Source organism: Aptenodytes patagonicus, chromosome 11 (assembly GCF_965638725.1).
Source record: "Aptenodytes patagonicus chromosome 11, bAptPat1.pri.cur, whole genome shotgun sequence".
NCBI lineage: Eukaryota > Metazoa > Chordata > Aves > Sphenisciformes > Spheniscidae > Aptenodytes > Aptenodytes patagonicus.
Genome location: NC_134959.1, coordinates 24,205,089 through 24,224,152, shown reverse-complemented (window position 1 = coordinate 24,224,152; position 19,064 = coordinate 24,205,089). Strand labels below are relative to the sequence as shown.

Below are 19,064 nucleotides of genomic sequence, written 5' to 3'. Positions count from 1 at the left end.
TTAATATTTAAAAAAGCCCCCAAAATGTTTTGGTTAAAGCACAGTGGCATGGCTTATTTTTTTCCTCTCTTTTTTTTCCTGTAAATGCTTAAAATGGGGCCTTAGCGTGGCCCGAGCGACTGCTTCTCGTGGGGCTTCTCTTCTGCAGAGGGAAGGGAACCTCCCAGGGCAGAAGTTAGTTTGCAAAACAGATAACGCCTTCCCCTCCTCCTCTTTCAGATAAGAGAGGATGAAAAGATCCCAGGGCTTCCAGCCAGCCCTTCTGCACCGTGCTTTGGGGATCTACTGTAGAGACTGAGGGGGCCATGGGGTGAGGAGGAGGAGGAGAAGGAGGAGCAGGAGGAGAACATCTGTGTGTATTGCTCTGGGGCTCCCAGATGTTCACCTCAGATATTCTGGGTGGCCCCAGGGCTTGTGCGTGCCCCCAGCCAGCGAAACCCCTTGCTGCAGGACGCTGTGGACACGGAGGTCCAAGCGGAGGTGACCAAGTCATGCAGGAAAAACCACTTGAAGGTTACGAAGCGCAAAGATGTGTCCGGCTCAGGAGGTCTGGGAAGCTGGAGCCCAGAAAGGATTTGGGGACCATGTCCCTCCACCCTGGTCCTGCTCTTGTGACTCCTCTTCAGGCATCTGCTGTGGCCAATGGCAGACGGGACCATGGGGCAACTGGACCTTCATGCTTGTCCCGAGCCCTCTCATCGGTACCCTGGCCGTGTTTCGGCAGGAGACCACGTGTCCGCGTGATCGGCATGGAGCCGGCAGCTGGGATTGTACGTCAGGAGAATATTTGGCCGCAGATGCCGAGCGAGTCGCAGGACTTCGTTCAGGGCGGCGAATGCGGGGAGAGGAGAACAAAAAAGGAGGAGAGACTGGAATACAGATGATGGCAAGCCAGCTCTTTTGGTGCCAGCTCAAATCCCCCCCCAAATTTAAAGCATTTGCTGGGGGGTTGAAGTGCCGCCGGCTCGCTGGTGGTGCCTCAGATGGGAAGCCCGTGAGGCAGGGGGACCCGTGGCTGCTGCCGAGGCCGCAGGGGCCAAACCCGTGCCTGACCCCAGGGAAGGTGCTGGATCCACGCCGGCGCAGCGGGAGGAGAGGTGGCTGCGGCTCTCCGGCGGGGAGGAGGTGCCTCCCGGGGCCGTTTCCCGGGGCAGGATGGTGTGCGTGGATGAGCAATGGTGGCACCTACGGACACGGCCGTGCCCTGGTGGCATCACCACCTTCTGCCCCTGCCACCTCTCTGAGCGTTACCCTTTCCGTGGGGTTGTTTGGCAGCCAACCTGGCTGGGAAAATGACTTTTTCATTTAAACTAATTACTTTTTGGCTAAATCAGGACAGTTACGCTCCTCAGGGTTTTATACCAGGACTGGAGCTGGGGGGAAGGAGTAGCCCGAGCCGTGATTCGGGAAAGCTGCCCATCTCTTTGGCATCTCCATCCCTGGTGGGCTGGCTGGACCAGCAGCTCCTCGGTGGAAACATCATCTTTACTGGGACGGTGGTGAAAGGGGTGGCGGCATCTTCCCGCTGCCTTTTGCCTTCTTGGGGAAGGGGCAACTGCAGGATTTTGTGCTTGTCACCCATGGATGGCATCAAGCTCTCCAGGTTGGCACCTGGGGGAGAAGTCACTGTCCCAGTCCCTGATTTTGGGTGCCCGGGTGGGGAGTGTGCCCAGGCAGGGGACACGAGTCCCACCAGGTCTCTGCCCTCAGCTGGCTCCGGCCGGCGCTGGCCGCCTCTCCTCTTCCCCATGCCCGTTTTGACTGTGCGCTCCCCTGGGAGCACGGCAGGCTGAGCGCAGGGGCTGGAGTGCAGGCGATGCGCAGTGTGCCGAGAGGATGTTTTGGTGCCTGCCAAGCCCTGGGAAAAAGCTTTTTCCACTGAGTCATTCGCTGCCTCTGCTTTTTGTGAGACGGTGCCGAGATTTGGGGGAAGGGGAGATGGAAAAACCCAGCCCAGATCTCCCTGCTCCGGCAGGACCAGGTCCATGCCAGCACAGCTGCCCTGTGTTTGCTTTTTGGAGGGAGCGGCAGACAGACAGCAGCATAAATAGAACAGGCCCGGCTATTTTAAGACATCAATTGCATGATCTGTGCATTAAAGAAAAAAAAAATAAATAAAATCTTTGTTTTAGCTGCAACTGGCAATGTGGGCTTGGGAGGAGCAGAGGCAGCTCTGGCGGGGACGGGCGTTTCGGAGCCATCGCCCCAGCGGCCACAGAGGCTTCACAGTGGATGAGCCGGGAGGACTTTTGCTTCTGCATGTGTTTCTCCTTGAAGCCGCGGTAGATGGACCATTGCCCACACGTGCTGCTGATTTGGCGTCACGCTGCTGCGAACGGGGAGCGACGGCATGAGATGTGCTTGGTCTAGGAGAGGGGAAACCGCGGTCAGGGAAGGGATGTGGGTGCTGGTTTAGTGATGTACATGTGTGCGTGCAGCCAAGGATGGGGATTTTCTTCTTCTGAAGGTGTTTCTGGGTTCCTACGGAGCTGAAATGATTGCACTGCTCTTGCCCTGAGCAGCAGGCTGTGGTGAAGAGCTTGCATTTACTGTTGGGGGTTAAAATCAGGCTTGTTTCGGGTGACGTAGTGCCAGGCAGAGATCTTGGCATGTAGGAGGGGAGGGCTCAGAGCCTTGGAAGCAGGAGCTGTTTTCCACTCAGTATTCATCACAGCTGGGGCTGAGCGGTCAGCCCGGAGCTCGCTCTCCCATAGCCATGTAGGGGCTGGGATCACCCCATCCCTGTCCCCCATCCCTATCCCATTGGAGGTTGAGCTGCAAGGGAAGGGAGCAGCAGCACAGCTCCCAGCACCACAAGCACTTGTAAATACTCGTGCCCGGGCAAAACGAATAAATAATATTAACTGGGGTTTCAATGCCAAATAGCAGCAGATGGCTTATCAAGGTGGGGGAAGGTGATGTTTGGGATTTTCAGATAAATTGGATGAGCCAGGAGCCGCTCTTGAAAAAGAGGGCTATGGCGAAAGGTATTGAAGCAGCTGCTGAAAAGAGCGCTCTCTCCAATAGCCACCCCAGCCGCAAAGGTTTATTAGTATAACTTAATCTGAAAATGCTTTTTCTTCTCTTTTTTCCCCCTTTTCCTCTTCTCTATTGAAGACCTTTGATGGTTTGTGCTGAGTAAACTGCACATCAGAAGGCAAAACTGCCATGTGGGATGGGGTTTTGCACTAATAATGGTATAAAACACATTTATCTCTGCAAAACAGCTTTGGTAGTGGACTTTTGGTAGGCTGTTCTTCTAACAAAGGGTTTTTTATCAGGGCCCTGTAAATCATCCCGTACACCAGGTCATGCAGCGGTTGTCACATTCGCCTTGCTCTCCTGTGAACCAGCTAATGCCGCTTTTTAATTGCTGCCAGAGCCACTGCTTTCTGCTGGCCTGGTGAGTTGGGTGGAGACAGGGCTGAACCGGGGCTGGAGCTGCCCTCCACCCCACTCATCCTCACGGTCTCACCCCTTTCCCTGTGACGATTTGGGGGGCAGAGCTCAAGTTTGGCCCTCGTAGCTTAGGTCCATGGTCCATGGCTTGGGACCAGCCAGATGATGACCAGTTTTTGTGCTGAAAGATGGTGTGGAATTATAGTTCCTCCCCACAAAAAAACCCCAACATGCTGGAAGAAGAGGTTGGGGACACCCCCTCCCCCCCCTTGGGGGGTAAGCAGAAGATGTCACCTTTCCTTGAAAATCTCCTATTTATGGAGCAAAACCAAGGCAGGTTGTAGATGCTCTGGTGGGCTCCCACTCAGGATGTCTGCCTGGTGTGGTGGCCACGTGGGGATGGTGACCGGGCAGGACATATGCTTTGGAGCCAGGAAAGCCTCATAACTTATTGAGTGTAACGCAGAGCATGAGGCTCTGGATGTCTGGGCCCAACCCACCATCGCCGACAGAACGTTTTCTGCCTTTCTGCTTGCACTGAGGTTTCTCTCCGTTCTCGTGTCCCACAGACTGCCTGGAGCTGCTGCCGCTGGAGTCCATGGCGTACACCGTGACTCCCACGCCGGCGGGGCCTGTTGGCTCCCAGTACTGTGTCTGCAAAGTCGAGTTGTCCGTCTGCGGCCAAAACCTTCTGGACAGGGATGTCACTTCCAAATCTGACCCCTTCTGCGTCCTCTTCATGGAAGTCAACGGGAAGTGGGTGGAGGTAAGTCCTGAAGTTGTGTGGATTTCCACCTCCTGTGGTTTGCCCGTGCTGGTGTCTCTTCCTCTGTGCTCCGCTGCAAGGCTGGTCCTCGTTCCTCCCCGAGCAGAAGTGGAAGCTCTTCTGGTCCTCCTGAGGCTGTGCGTGCGGCGCCGGTGTGTTAATTATTCTGTGCTCTGCTTTGTGCTGGGGGTTAGATTTAACTGCAGATCTCAAAATGCCGACCTCTGGCAAGGCACGTGGCAGGCGTGAAAGGATCTTGCCACCTTCAAAGTGGTCCTAGCCCCTTCTCAGTCTGCTGTAAGCTGGGGATGCTTTGGATTTGGGTGCCTGAAATGCTGATCCTGTGTGACAGTTAGATGTTGTGAGGTCCCGCTTGCAACGGGGCATGTTTCTAGGTGAGTCAAGGTAGGCTGGTTCTTGGGTCACATAGGAAGCTGGTCTTTGGGTTTCACTTGAAGAGTGGCTTTTTCTAGGGGCCAGGAGTGTGCTGGATGAGGGTCTGGCAGGTCAGTCCAGTGGAAAAACGCCATCCAGGGCAGCTCATGCTCGGAACAGCTGTGGCCTCCTCGAGGAATTCTATCAAGGTCAACTGTCCTTAAGCCGGGCATTTCATGAGGTTGTGAGCAGCTGGTTGTGGAGAGGGCAGGACCATGGGACGGGGAAGGAGACTGTTGGGAGCTGGGTGCGCGGGGGGTTGGATCAGTTCAGCTGCAGACAGACAGCAACCGGCTGGCAAATCCTGAGTGAACCCTTTGCAGACATTGGTCTTTCCTCCTTACCAGAAATCTCATAAATACGTGCTTCAACTGCCGTATTTGATAGCGGGAGGCCCTGAGAAGAAACTGCAGAGGATCTTGTTATTTGCTTGGTTTCAGAAGCCAGCTCCTTATAAATGGGAAAGGTAATTCCTACAGGAAGAGAGGAGGGGAGGGATCACGATGTAGACAGTGGGATCGAGTGCACCCTCAGCAGGTTTGCAGATGACACCAAGCTGAGTGGTGCAGTTGAGTCGCTTGAGGGAAGGGATGCCATCCAGAGGGACCTGGACAGGCTGGAAGAGTGGGCCCATGTGAACCTCATGAAGTTCCACAAGGCCAAGTGCAAGGTGCTGCACCTGAGTCAGGGCAATCCCTAGTATCAGCACAGGCTGGGGGATGAATAGTTGGAGAGCAGCCCTGTGGAGAGGGACTTGGGGGTACTGGTGGATGACAAGCTGGACATGAGCCAGCAATGTGCACTCGCAGCCCAGAAGGCCAATCGTATCCTGGGCTGCATCCAAAGCAGCGTGGCCAGCAGGTCGAGGGAGGTGATTCTGCCCCTCTGCTCTGCTCTGGTGAGACCCCCCCTGCAGCACTGCGTCCAGCTCTGGAGCCCTCAGCGTAAGAAAGACACGGACCTGTTGGAGCGGGTCCAGAGGAGGCCACGAAAATGACCAGGGGGATGGAACACCTCTGCTATGGAGAAAGGCTGAGAGAGTTGGGGTTGTTCAGCCTGGAGAAGAGAATGCTCTGGAGACACCTTACTGCAGCCTTTCAATACTTAAAGGGGACTTGTAAGAAAGACGGGGACAAACTTTTTAGCAGGGCCTGTAGTGACAGGACAAGGGGCAATGGCTTTAAACTGGCAGAGGGTAGGTTTAGGTTGGACATAAGGAAGAAATGTTTTACAATGAGGGTGGTGAGGCACTGGCGCAGGTTGCCCAGAGGAGTTGTGGATACCCCACCCCTGGAAGTGTTCAAGGCCAGGTTGGACGGGGCTTTGTGCAACCTGGTCTAGTGGAAGGTGTCCCTGCCCATGGCAGGGGGGTTGGACTAGATGATCTTCAAAGGTCCCTCCCAACCCAAACCATTCTGTGATTCTATGATTATCCTTCTCACCAGCTTTGGGCATCCCTGCTGCACCAGGACATCCCGTTCAGCAGACGTGCGCAGCTGCTTGCAGCCCGTGGGCCATGGGCAGTGAGGGTCTGCACAGAGGAGCACGCTGGCACGCTCCTGCGGCTGGGGGGGGTGTATTTTTATTTTCCTTGTATGTCCTAAGGAGCTGAGAGCTGCATTCATTGCCTCTGCCTCCCTACCCACTCCAACACAAGCTTACTCCAAGGCAAGACCCTGCTGATAAAGGCTCTTTAAGGACAGGAGGACTGTCCGTGGCTGCGCCACCCCCGGCAGTAGGTGAACATGGGATAAATCCATCCTCTCCGAGATGCAAACAGCACACAAGGAGCTCTTGTGTGTTGTTCCCAGCCCTCCACTTCAGCGGGACGAGGCTGCCACTAACCAGGCTAATGGAGTGCGAGGGAATTGACCCTCAGTAGCTGTCTGAATTATTTCATAGCATAAGCAAAACATTGGCTTGATCCCAAAAGCTTGCTTCCCAGCATACCCACCAACTAAATGTGTATTCCTTTGAAAATCCCCCTCCTGCAGGGAAGGGGCGCAGGGGTACATCTCCCCACTGCAAGTCGCGTCGGGGACCGGGTGTGTGCATGCTGCTGGCACCGCGGTTTGACCAGAGACGCCCAAATTGGCTTTGAGCAGCATGACCTTGGTCATCACCAGCAGCGCTGCTGCAACAGCAAGAGGTCTCACTTGGGTGGGTCTCCCAGGCAGATGCACGTCTCAGGCTGGTTTTGCAGTTGATGTGTGGACAAAGTGGACCGGGAACTCCCAAGGATGGTTTTCATGGTGCTTTATTGACTGTTCAGCATCTCACGTGGAGAAGCTATAGTCATCGTCTCCTTCTGCAGCAGCCCGAGTTGGGCAAGGTGCTGTCTGTGATAAAATTGGTGTCGTGAAACCAAACGCCAGAGTCTGTGCAAGAGCATTTAGCTCTGTGCCTAAGAAGAACCTTTTGGCTACAGGGGGGATGGACTCTGGGCTAAAATGCCTGGAGGAAAAAAATGGGGATTTCATTCTATAACTGCAGTTGTAGAGAGTGTAAGACCTCTTTAAAGTTGGTCTGGGAGGGAGCAGGTAAGCAAAGCATGGGGGTGTGATGGATGGATACAAGCACCGGTGCTGGATGCAGCACAAAATGAGCAGCCGAAGGGCATTAAATCACATAAGCCAAACAAAAATCTTCCCAATTCCTGGGAAATTAGGTGGTCTCGCTTTTCAGATACTTGGATTAGTTGGGCAGCCTTTAGTGCTTGGCCAAGGAGCTGGTGAATCAATGGGCACCACCTAAGGTGTCCTGCAGCTGATCTCCTCGCTGTCAGCGGGGAGGGTGTAGGGGCAAACCTCACCTTACCATGGTCTGCAATTAACTTTGCTCAGCAGCCTGGATGAGACTAATGAGCTTTCTAGCCTTGATAGGTGTCATCTCTTTGACCTGATTGTACTTTTCAGGAATTTCTCTTGCTGTCAGTAACGTCTCAGTCCAGCAGTTTTGATTCCAAAGCTTCTTTTACAATACAAATGTGTGGTCTGTGGGGTTTTTTTTCCTTTCCTCTGCTATTTTTAGCTTCTTTTTAATTGGCAAGATATAAGATAGGCACTGGACGTCAGCCTTGAACGGCAGATTGCTTGGCGCTCAGCTGCTGTGGTTTCAGCGGAGGTCAGCGTGTTGCGCGAGCTGGCACGTGCTGTGGTGTGGTCGCATGCCACGGGGCTGGCCCCGGCCCACGGGCACTCCGGGGGCACGGCCGGGACCGAGATCCTCCCGCACCCACACGTGGCAGTTGTGGTGCATGGGCTTGGGCTGTGGCTGGGTGCCGGGGAGGACCAGGAGAGGCGGGCTCGCCCGCAAGAGCCTCACTGTATGGGGCACTTGGTGGACCCTTGGCAGCTCATGCCACCATGGTTCAGAGCTTTCCCGGGGGTGCCCGCGTTGTCCTGCATCGATTTTGGCCACGCAGATGTGCCCCTTGCCCTAAAACAAACCTCTTTCCCATCTGAAAGCGGTGGCCTTAATAACGTAGCTGAAATGTAGGGGACGGTTGGGGACAGCAGCAGCTCAGTGGCATCCCACCACACTGCCCCTGCGTCCTCCGCACTGGGTTATCGACACGTCCCAACTGTCAGACCTGGTTTAGGACGTGGGTCTCCTCCTCCAGGACCAGCCCCAGCCACGGTAGTGCCAGTGTCTGAGCTGGATGGTGGGGCTGAGGCACCAGCTGATGCCGACAGAAAGGTTTCTGCTCGCTGTTCTTTCTAGCTGTCACATTTGTTCCCAAATACAATTATTTTGTCTCGCTGAGCTTAATAGGAATTAAAAAATCTTTGTGAATCAGCCTTGGAGGGGGTGGAGGAGGGAGGGACAATAAACCACAGGCCGAGAAGTGACATGAAGACGGGTGATGTTTAAATGTTCTGCCTGATGACGTCATCTCTCAGGAGCCATGAAAGACCTGGCCTGTGATGCCGGGAGCAGGGACACATGACTCAGCCGTGCCTTTGTGCTGCTCTGAGTCATCCTGCCAGCCCTGTGCCTTCCGCATGAGCTTTCCTTGGCGCTTGGGAGAGCATCTCCCAGTGTTGGAGCATCAAGCATCTCCACATGCTGGGGATGCTTGAAGGTCCTTAGCCAACCTCCCTTCGGATGCTGGAGGACTCTCTGGCTGCGTTCATTGAACACAAGGGCTGTCGTTGGAGATGATTTCCCAGTTTCATGCTTGATCTGTAGAATCAAGACTCTTATCCAAACAGAAATCTTTGATTAGGCTGCTTGACTCTTAAAAACCCTTGTGCTTTTCTGCTCTTGGGTGGCAAAGCCACCTCTGCTCTTTACAGGGAACGTAGATGTGTAAACCTTGGGGGTGAAGGGGAAGGCAGGAGCTGATGGCGTGCTTGTCTGCTGGTGGAGGTGGTGTGAAGAGGCCTCATACGTGATGGTCACTGGCAAGGTGACCGCTGCTGCGTCAAATCAAAGACCAAACCATGTGCAGCAAGCAGCTGGGGCTTGTGATTTTGTTGTGCTTCACACTGACAATAGCCAGGAGATTAAACACTCGGTTTAATCTGGGTGTTGAAGGAAGCCCCATCACTCCGGAGGGTTAGCTCAAGACACGTTGGCTGGGTTTCTCTTCCTCTTCCCTGGGCCGCCCCTTCCAGGGCAAAGCTGGAGATGGGACCTCAAGTTATCTCCTTCGAACTGGCACCTGGGAGCGGGAGGACTGGTTTCCCTCGGTCCCCGGCTTCCCAGTAGTTCAGAGAACATGGAAGGAGCTAAAATCCACCTCTGTTGCCTGCACAATCTCATCTCCTAGGCTTGAAAGGGGATTTGCCTGTGTTGTGCTGCTGAAATAAGGTAGAGCTCGTGGATGCCCACTGCTCCTGGCCCACCGCATCTCTGAGCAGACGTTTGGGGTCCTTCTGTACAGGATGGCAGCAGAGAAGGAAGGATCTGCGTGAAGCTGCATGGCCCTGGCCAGCTTGAAGCCCACTAGTGTTGATGTATTTGGTTCCCCGGAGTGCAGCAGGTGGCTATTCTGGGAACACAGCATTTAGTTGTTTCTTGGCAATTAAGACAGACAAAGCGACCAACTTCAAAAAACACTGCGGTAGCTGGTATATATAGCAAACTCACCACATTTCCACTCAGTCCCTCCAAAACCTGCCTCCTGCGCTGAATGAGTTTCTTTGGGACTAAGGTATGTGTTCGCTTTTTTTTTTTTTGGCTTTTTTTTTTTTTTTGGCTTTTTTCTGCTCTGCTGTACTTATTCTTGGCTCCGCAGCTCTGGCAGACATCCCGCCGTCCCGCAGCCCGGCACTGCCCGGGGATTGCCGGTGCGGGGGCTGCTTTCCGTAGAGGTCTTGCCCTGGGACCTGGGATGCGCAGGCGGCTCAGCCTTGCCCGGGACTGGGTGTCCTGGCTGCGAGACGAGGCGGGATGCTGGCCGGGGCCGCGGCATGGCCGGAGGCTCCGTGCTGTCCCGCAGGCAGCTGGGATGGTCTTTCCAGGCACGGAGGGCAGCAGCTTTTGATAAAATCGTGCTGCCGAGCGCCTGCCTTTCTTTCTGTTTTAATAGCCCCTGTTACCATATCCTGGGATAACAGGGCGATGTGGCAAAAGGCCGATGCTGCCAGCTCCTCTGCCAGCTCTGGTGGGCGTGTGGCTGTTCCAGCTCGGATGCTCGGAGCTGTCGGCGCTTCCCGTGGGGCTGCCTGGGCAGGACGCCCTTCGCCAAACCGGCTGCCACCTCTTACGATATCAATACGATAGCAATAGCTGCTCTCCTGACAAAGCTCCTACTTGGTTTGCTTGCTGGAGAGTTTCCCCCAGGCTGCGGGTGTTCGTTTCTCGTTCAGCACTCGGGCTGTGCTGCCAGCATCCTTGCTGCCTGTTTTGGCTTCCTACGGGTATGTTGCATGTTGGGCTCCAAACTTGCCCTTTTCTGGTGCCTCTCGGGATGGATGATGGCCTGGTGGGGATGATGGGTCCTGACATTAGAGTTCAGACCCTCCTTGGCCATTGACTTCCAGAAGCAAATGCACCAGCCTTTTTTTGGCCTCGTTTTCCCAGTTTCTGTCATTTTGGCTAAAATTGTGGGTTGCTGTGTCTGTGTGAGCCCGCGCCGGGCGCCCGGCTGGTGCTGCTGTCCTCCCAGCCCTCCTGTGGTCTGAGTTACGGGGTCTGGGACAGAAACTCCATTACTGGAGGGCAGCGTCCCGAGACCTCCGGTGTGGCTGTCCCTGGGATATGTTTGGGGTTTTTTTTGGCTCACGCAAGGCTTTCTGTCCGCCTGTGCCATGCTGCCTTGTACACCCACAGTTCCGCCGGCTGCCTGCCAAGTTTCCTCTGCTCTTATCGCTGCTCTTGGCTGCGGGGTGCTGCAGACTGCCGTGGTGCTTCCCCTCCGACGGCAGGTTCCCCACATGCCTTCTAGTTTCCATCATCCTCTGTGCACTTGCCCTTCCAAGCCATCGGAGACATCATTTCTTCCAACCTGCTTGCAATAGCTCAGGATGACAAAGTCTATTGAAGTCTTGTCTTCTGGGTCCTTCCAGCCTCTTGTTTCTCCTAATGCTTGATGAAATCTATGAAAAATGGCCTGTGGTGATTTTTTTTTTTCTCTTTTTTTCCATGGAAGGCCAAGAAAGAAGAAACCACATGAATGTTTTGGTTTGAGGTCTAGAGGGAAATGCTAGAGGGTTGCTGTTTTGGCTCGTGACTCTTTTTCTTTTTGCTTGCCATTGCTGTTAGCTGCACAGCCTGAAAGAAACAGGTTTGGCATTACAGCTGTGAGTGTCTTGGTTGAGGAGCAGCGTGTGAGAGCATCAGCTCCTGGGAGAACAGGGGTTAGAAGCCAGCAAAGACTCTGGCTTCAATGAGCCTTGAGTCCACACCAAGCCTTGGCTGGGTGGGCGCTCCTGTCCTGGCTGTTGGCTGGGGTGGGCTTGTACAGCCCCCTGCACCCCGTCCTCGGGGATGCAGCTCTCTGCATGAAGTGCCGTTACCCGTTTAGACGGATCCCACCTTGCGTACACTGGGTATCACGGCCTGCATTTAGGGATAGCTCTGCTGAGTGCCTGCTGCTCTCACTCTCTGATGGTCACTGCAGAGTTCCTGGGTGGCTCTGGCTGAAGTCAGAGAAGAGACATGGCAGTGACAAAGATGCAAGAGGCACATGCCTAAATGCCTCTTTTTTTTTTCTTTGCAGCTCGACAGGACAGAGACAGCCGTGAACAACCTCAACCCAGCTTTCGCCAAGAAGTTCATCGTCGACTACCACTTTGAAGAAGTGCAGAAGCTCAAGTTTGCCCTGTTTGACCAGGACAAGTCGAGCATGCAGCTGTATGAGCATGACTTCCTGGGCGAATTCTCCTGCACGCTGGGCACGGTGAGTCTCTGAGGTCCCTGCAGCTTGCTGTCCTCCGGCAAAGGGACTCCAAATCACGTCAGCCACAGGGACATGGGAGGATTAGAGCTGCTACTTTTATCTACTGTAAAGTTTGCTGGGTCCTTCCTGGGAAAAATAATTGAATTTACTTGTCACACTTCAACTGTTGAGGTTGAACTGTTCCACGTTAGGGCTGTTGGCTACTTGCCCAAGTCTAAGCTGGTCGTACTGTGGGCTTCTGCTAATGCCTGCAGAGAGACATCAACTGGAAGCTTTTGGAGGTACCTGTATCTCACCATGGGTTATAGCAAGAGCCCTGATGACAAGCTTGGATTTGGACTAGGGAAACATCCAGATGTTTAAAGTTAGGATGCATTGCGGTCTACCTTTCTATCTCAGTTTTGTTTTTGTTTTTTTTTCTTTTTTTCCCCCCCAAAGCTTTATCCATTGCCGTTGTGTAGCAAATCATCTCTCCTACTTTAGCATCTTGGTGCAGGAATGTGTCCTCTGCTCTTCCTGTGGAAAAGCTTTTGGGACACAATGCGATTTATAAGCCTTTGGAAGGTCTTTGTGTTCGTGAGCCCAGACCCTGTTAGAAGTTGGCAACTACCATTATCCAAACGTCTTTGTCCTCTGAGCTTGCTCTGACTCAGAGGCAAGGAATGAGGGGGATTTTTTCCGTTCTTTTGCAGCATCCGGCTGCTCGGGGTTGCTGTGGTACCTGGCACAAGCGCAGGGGCTGGGAGAAACTGTCCCTGTTGTGTCTGATGCTGGGAACTGGGAGGAAGGAGACACTGTAATAGGTGGGTCGGCGTGGACAGCCAGCCCAAGGTGTTCAGGAAGGCTCATGAGTGCGAGTGCTTTATTACACAGACTGCAATATGGCACTGCACATGGCAAGGGGGGCCGAGTGACCTTACCATTGCCAACTCAAGAGCTTGACGTGTTAGAAGAGCACTGACATTTACAGAGTTTGGCGTTTAATGTCTGGGTTTTCGAAATTGCTCTGTGATGTCCTAATTCTGCTCCTGCAGAAGTTAAGAGACAGTGCAGGCAACAGCCCAGGCCGGTGTTCAGTGGTTTAGACCAAACCCATCCTTTACTCTTAGTCCCGTTGCTGAAATGCAGCCACCTCTGGCGCGGGGCAGTTCAGCAATGCTCCTTGTGAAGGTCACGGTCTTGGTGGAAGCTGCAAGCACACAATTTATGGACATAAGGAAACAAAGCTGAGACATTGCTGTTCCTAAACGTGGCTCTACAGAAGTCCAGGGCTCTGCAGGCTCATGCCGGAGAGGAACATTATCCATATGCACTGGGGAGAAAGGTGGACCCTCCTGCTTGTTGGGTCTCTCAGAAGAGCCCTACCCTTTCTGGTGCTTTGAAAGGTGATGAGCTCAGAGCGTGAGACTGGACAGGCCATCCTGGGGCCGTGGTAATGGTGGGGACTGGGCAGCTGTTGGCAGATCTCACATCCAAGGTGGTCACTCAGAACAGTTGATGGTTTAGCAGTGGTGGCTCACAGGCATGGCATAACTGTCTACTGTGTCTTTAGGCACAGCTGGTGGGCTTAGTCCATCAGAAAAAAGAGAGCTCTGAACTTCTGTAATCTCATGCAAGTATTTACACTCCGCAAAAGAGAACTTGGCTTATGTGTGTGCCCAGTTTCTGATGAGTTTTTGCAGCGCTTCCCGTGTGAGCTTCTTGGTGACCTTTAGTCCACAACAAGACACCAGCTTGGAATGGAGGGATCTTCTCATTTTCCTTTTTTCCCTGAAATTCTCCGTTAGCCTCCTCTCCCTGTGGCCAGCACGGGCTTGCAGCACAGCCCAGTTGTGGGGCAGACATGGACTGGAGGGGTAGCACGTGCGCAAGGGTGCCTGGTGAGGAGAGGGGTGAAACAGTGCGGACAGGGGTTTGAGGGTTCAGCCACCCTGCTGTGGGTTTTCTGATGTCTAGATTTTGTCTGGTGAGATGTTTCCATAAGCCTGGCCAGTTTTGAGGCACGAGCAGCTCTTAGAAGGGAAGGAGAGCAGCCGTGGGCAGCAACAACCGCACAGCGAGCCTCTGACTTTTCAATTTTGAGTTTGCATCAGAGCCCTGTCAGATTAGCCAGATTATTTTATTGCAGCTAATTAGGTCTGTGGTAAGATTTAAAAGGGCAGCTGGATCATTCGCGGGCCTGTAATGACTGCTGCGGCCAAACGAAATGTAACAGGGCTCAAACTGCAGGCTGGGTGTCCATGGTTCCTGCTAGCCAGGGTTGCGAGGAGATTTCGCCTCCTTGTGCACGGCGTGGCACAAACATCTAGTTATGCTGGCTGGTGATTCCTGTGCATTTATGGATCAAAAGCACCAAGACATGGCTGGCTAGCCACAATGGGGAAGGGTTTTTGCCTTGAAATTGCAAAAATCATAGGATCACAGAATGGTTTGGGTTGGCAGGGACCTTTAAAGGCCACCTAGTCCAACCCTCCTGCAATGAGCGGGGACATCTTCAACTAGATCAGGTTGCTCAGAGCCCCGTCCAACCTGACCTGGAATGTTTCCAGGGCTGGGGCATCCACCACCTCTCTGGGCAACCTGTGCCAGTGCTTCACCACCTTCAGTGTAAAAAATTTCTTCCTTATATCTAGTCTGAATCTACCCTTTTTCAGTTTAAAACCATTCCCCCTTGTCCTATTGCTACAGGCCCTATTAAAAAGTCTGTCCCCATCTTTCTTATAAGCCCCTTTAAGTATTGAAAGGCCTCAATAGGGTCTCCCTGGAGGGAGGAGAACATTTCTGGGGAGCAATGGGAGGAATCCAAGCGTGACTGGGTCACTTGGATGGCAGGAGCAACAAGTTAAGCCATTTCATTATGTGGGTTTTTTTGTTATCATTATTATTATTATTTTCTGACTGTGTGATGTAGGACCAAAGGTGGAGGCAGAAGGATGGATGGGACTGCACTTTTTAAACTGCCACCCCTATATCTCGAAGGGGTCCCCACTAGGTATGGGAGCAGAGCACAGCTACTTCCAGCAGGTTGCTGCCCCCCCCATGTCTGAAGGTGACTGAAACTCAGTGAGCTAGGAAAAAATCTCAGGGGGTTTAATTCAGCTCCCAGATTGTCCTGCCTGGCCTCTTACAAGCCAGAATTGAAGGGGGGGGACATGCCTTTGGGGGGTGCTGATCCCTGTGCGTTGCTCAGCAGCAGCTGTGCAGGGGGTCCAGAATGATGCTGGGGGAGAGCATCCAGCTTGTAATCAGGATTTGTCCGTGGAAACGTGGCCTGAAAGCAAGTTGCTGGCAGGGGTCATGTTAGAATTATTTAAAATGGGGTTTGAAAGGTTGAGCTGTGATTTTGCTGGGAACAAATAATGGTCCTTCGGCTGTGTGAGGTCCCACTGACCTGCTCCATGCAAAGAGCTGGTCCCTGGGTTCAACAGGAGATGATGCTTCAGCCTCTTGCCCCGTCACTTCTCTGCACTGTTCAGCTGCTGCCCTGCGCCCCATGGACTCGGGTGACAGTGGTCATATTCACCGTATCACGGTCATCCCTGAGTATGATGTCTTTCTTCCACTGTTGTGAATGCTTAATCTGAATTAACTAGCATGAGCAATGATCAGTTGCTTATGAGTCTGCTTCTGATCGCTTGTACAATCATGACTTTATTTTCTTTGGCTTCTCTAGATCGTCTCCAGCAAGAAAATAACAAGGACTCTCCTTTTGGGGAATGGCAAGCCGGCTGGGAAAGGGATGATAACGGTACGGTTACTCCTTTATGTTATGTGCTGAGTGTGTAAAGACGGATAATAACCTGGGGGCGATGCAGGACACTCATCTGAGGTCCAGGAGACTGGGGCTTATCTCATGAACATTTTTTCCCTTTCCCTCCCATTCTCCTGCCCACTCTGGTCTGTTTGGAGGATGATTTATTTGGGGCAGGGACCATCTTGCCTGGTACCCAGCACTGTGAGTCTTCAACCTCTGCTTCGGTCTCTGAAATAAGAAAAACCTCAATCTGGAGAAGTAAAAATCTATGCTGCTGCTGTTTGTTATCCGGTACAACATGCCTGCTCAGCCCTCCCTGGAGCAGCAGGAGGTAAGAGGGCTGATTCCTTTGCCGGCGATGTGTGGTTTTGTTTGTAGGAAGAGGATGGGAGCTGTGCCGTAGCAACAACTCTCATAGCAACGGCCGCTGCTCCCATGCAGACCCCTTCGGGCAGTGGTCTTCCCGCTGCGCATCTCTTTAGTGATGGGTTTTTTTTAAAAGAAAAGACTAAATTTAGGTGCGTTTCCCTCCTGCCACATCTCCCATCCTTTTTGGATCTCTTCTGTGTTACGGGTTTTGCGAGACACGCAGCCGGGCAGCAAAGGTGTGGAAGAAAAGGCCAGCAGGGAGTTAAACTTTCATCAGGTTTAAAAGGACTGGAAGGGTTTAAAAGCCCAGGATCTGGCTGCTGCAAGGGCGTCTCCATCGCTTTTTGCTCTAGAGGCTGGGAAGATGCTGCCAGCTTTTCTCTCTTAATTGCTGCAGTTAGTCTTTAAACGCAAGAGGAAAAGCCGCAGTGAAGTTCGCAAGCGGTGCCTGATGCCATGTGCCGACCCCGAGGAGCGGGCTCTCCACGTCCGACGCTTGAGTGGGAAGAGCTGGACCAGATGAAAAGTTTCCAGTCAAGTTCAAAGGTTACACGCTGTCGTGGTTTAACCCCAGCCGGCAACTAAGCCCCACCCAGCCGCTCGCTCACTCCCCCGCGGTGGGATGGGGGAGAGAATCGGAAGGGTAAAAGTGAGAAAACTCGTGGGTTGAGATAAAGACAGTTTAATAGGTAACGCAAAAGCCGTGCATGCAAGCCAAGCAAAATAAGGAATTCATTCACTGCTTCCCATGGGCAGGCAGGTGCTCAGCCATCTCCAGGAAAGCAGGGCTCCGTCATGCGTAACGGTGACTTGGGAAGACAAACGCCATCACTCTGAACGTCCCCCCCTTCCTCCTCCCCCCAGCTTTATATGCTGGGCATGACGCCATATGGTGTGGGATATCCCTTTGGTTGGTTGGGGTCAGCTGTCCTGGCTGTGTCCCCTCCCAACTTCTTGTGCCCCTCCAGCCTGCTCGCTGGTGGGGTGGGGTGAGGAGCAGAAAAGGCCTTGGCTGTGTGTCAGCCCTGCTCAGCAGTAACGAAAACATCCCTGTGTTATCAACACTGTTTCCAGCACAAATCCAAAACATGGCCCCATCCTAGCTACTGTGAAGAAAATTAACTCTATCCCAGCCAAAACCAGCACACACGCTTTAAAAAAAGGAAGGTCCCTATCTGTCACTAACGTGTCATTAAAAATCAAAGGGTCTGAGACGTCTGCTTCATTTTGTACCATTGATGCAATTTTATGATCTGGGCTTTTTTTTGCTGTGACTTGGTGATGACAACAGCGTCATGTGTGGTGGGCACCTTTCCTCATTGCTTGGCACGGTGCTGGAGCACGGGCTGTGGACACCAACCAAGGAGCAGGCTTCTGCTTTGGACTCACTCATATAAAACATGGAGTTTGGAGCCCAACCCTGCCTTCCTCACCCCCATCCCCTTCAATTTTGCCCAAGTATCCTTTTTCTTAACTGAGATGCCAGAGGGGTGAATGCAACAGAAGAACCTTGGCTGGATGGACGGGATCGCATGGGGGTCCCTAGGTTTGAAGAGATGGGAAAAATCCCAAAGCGAGCCACTGTATTTGTAGAAATCAATCCCGAGATCTTGCTGAATGCCTCTGCCAGGCACAGTGGTGGGGACATCGTTATTGTCTATGCTGGCCAAGAGAAGATGCCACCAGCAGCCTGCAGCAGTGTGACACAAGGACATACCTGGCTTGTCTGCACAGTCTGGCTTTTATGTAGACTCCAGTGAGCCCTAAAATGCTGGACACCAACTGGGCGTGCTTTCGTGGGGGTCAGCAAAGGGCAAATTTCATCCGCTTCCCTACAGCTCCTCTTCCTCACACTAGTTTTAGTGACCATGCGCGCCCACCGAGGACTAGGTGGGAGAGAAAACCGATGCCGTGGCTTTGCAATAGGGAACTTCTGACCTCACGGCTATACAGGGCAGAGGAGAAAATTTGGTTTTGCATGCGGTGAACACATCCTCTGTGGACCAAAGAGCGGTGTCCTCCATGGAAAGGCTGGGAGGTTGTTGGGGAGCTGCGGCTCATCCCCTCGCCCAGCTGCCTAGGCGGATTTAAAAGCTGCATCTCTGCCTCCTCGTCTCTGCAAACTCCACGCTCTCCGAAGTGCCAATAACCCCCTGATTGCTTGTTCTGCAGAAAATTGTTCCCTTGATTTCTGCAAGTTTTTCTAAAAGCCTTGCTGTAATTACGCTGTGTATCTCCAGTGAAGGACAGCCTCCTTGTGAGAGCCAGCAAATGGCCGTGCTTGGGAGCACCGTGCGTGAGGAAAATGTCCACGCCGTGCTCCCGGCTGTGCCGGTGCCGGCTCCTGCCCGGGGAGGGTGCTGCGGCCGGGGAAGCTGGGGGACGGCTCAGCCCGCCCCAGAGAGCGGAGGAGGGAGAGGTGGGGAGCAGATGCTTGAGCAGGACACAGCCTCGAGGAAAAAAAATAGAAACGATTCAGAAAATGGCTGGTAACAGAAGTGAATAAATGTGGGGTTTTTTTGTTATAAACATTCCCTTTCTTAAAATACCAAGAGACTCATTAGACCATGTTCCAGACAAAACCGGCCCGCTGGTGGTTGGCAGCCAAAGCCCTTCTGGAGCGTATGTGAATAAAGTCTAAACTGAAGTAATCCGGGCTGCACCCCTGCCTGCTGTAGCTCCTCAGGAGCAGCAACGGAGTTTTCATCCTTAGGGCTGTCTCATCGGGTGATCGTGCAGAGACGTGGCTCGAGTCCTTGGTGCCGCTGGGATCTCCCCCAAAGGATGGGGCAGCTGCTTTTTGCCGTGCCCAGCCTGGGACATGGAGGACCAGGTGGCACATCTTGCTGGCAAGGGTTTTTATGGCTCCTGCTTCCTCTTGGCTTAGTTCTTGGAGGCTTCACCATGAAAAGCCACCTGAGACCAGCTCAGGTGTGACACCCAAGAAAGGGGATGAGTTTGTTCCCAGAAGCTTCATTTTAGATCTGATGGCA

The 19,064-nt window shown here is 53.2% G+C and overlaps 1 protein-coding gene across 6 annotated transcripts in view; it reads left to right on the top strand.

Moving 5' to 3' along the window:
* The window catches only part of CPNE2 (copine 2), a 58,733-nt gene that overhangs the window by 11,801 nt on the left and 27,868 nt on the right, over positions 1-19,064 (top strand). For all 6 annotated transcript variants that reach the window (XM_076349567.1, XM_076349566.1, XM_076349568.1 and 3 more), the window contains exons 2-4: positions 3,969-4,165; positions 11,769-11,948; positions 15,622-15,696. In XM_076349567.1, coding sequence (XP_076205682.1) covers positions 3,998-4,165; positions 11,769-11,948; positions 15,622-15,696 — 423 coding nt within the window. In that variant the 5' untranslated portion in view covers positions 3,969-3,997. The remainder of the gene's footprint in view (positions 1-3,968; positions 4,166-11,768; positions 11,949-15,621; positions 15,697-19,064) is intronic.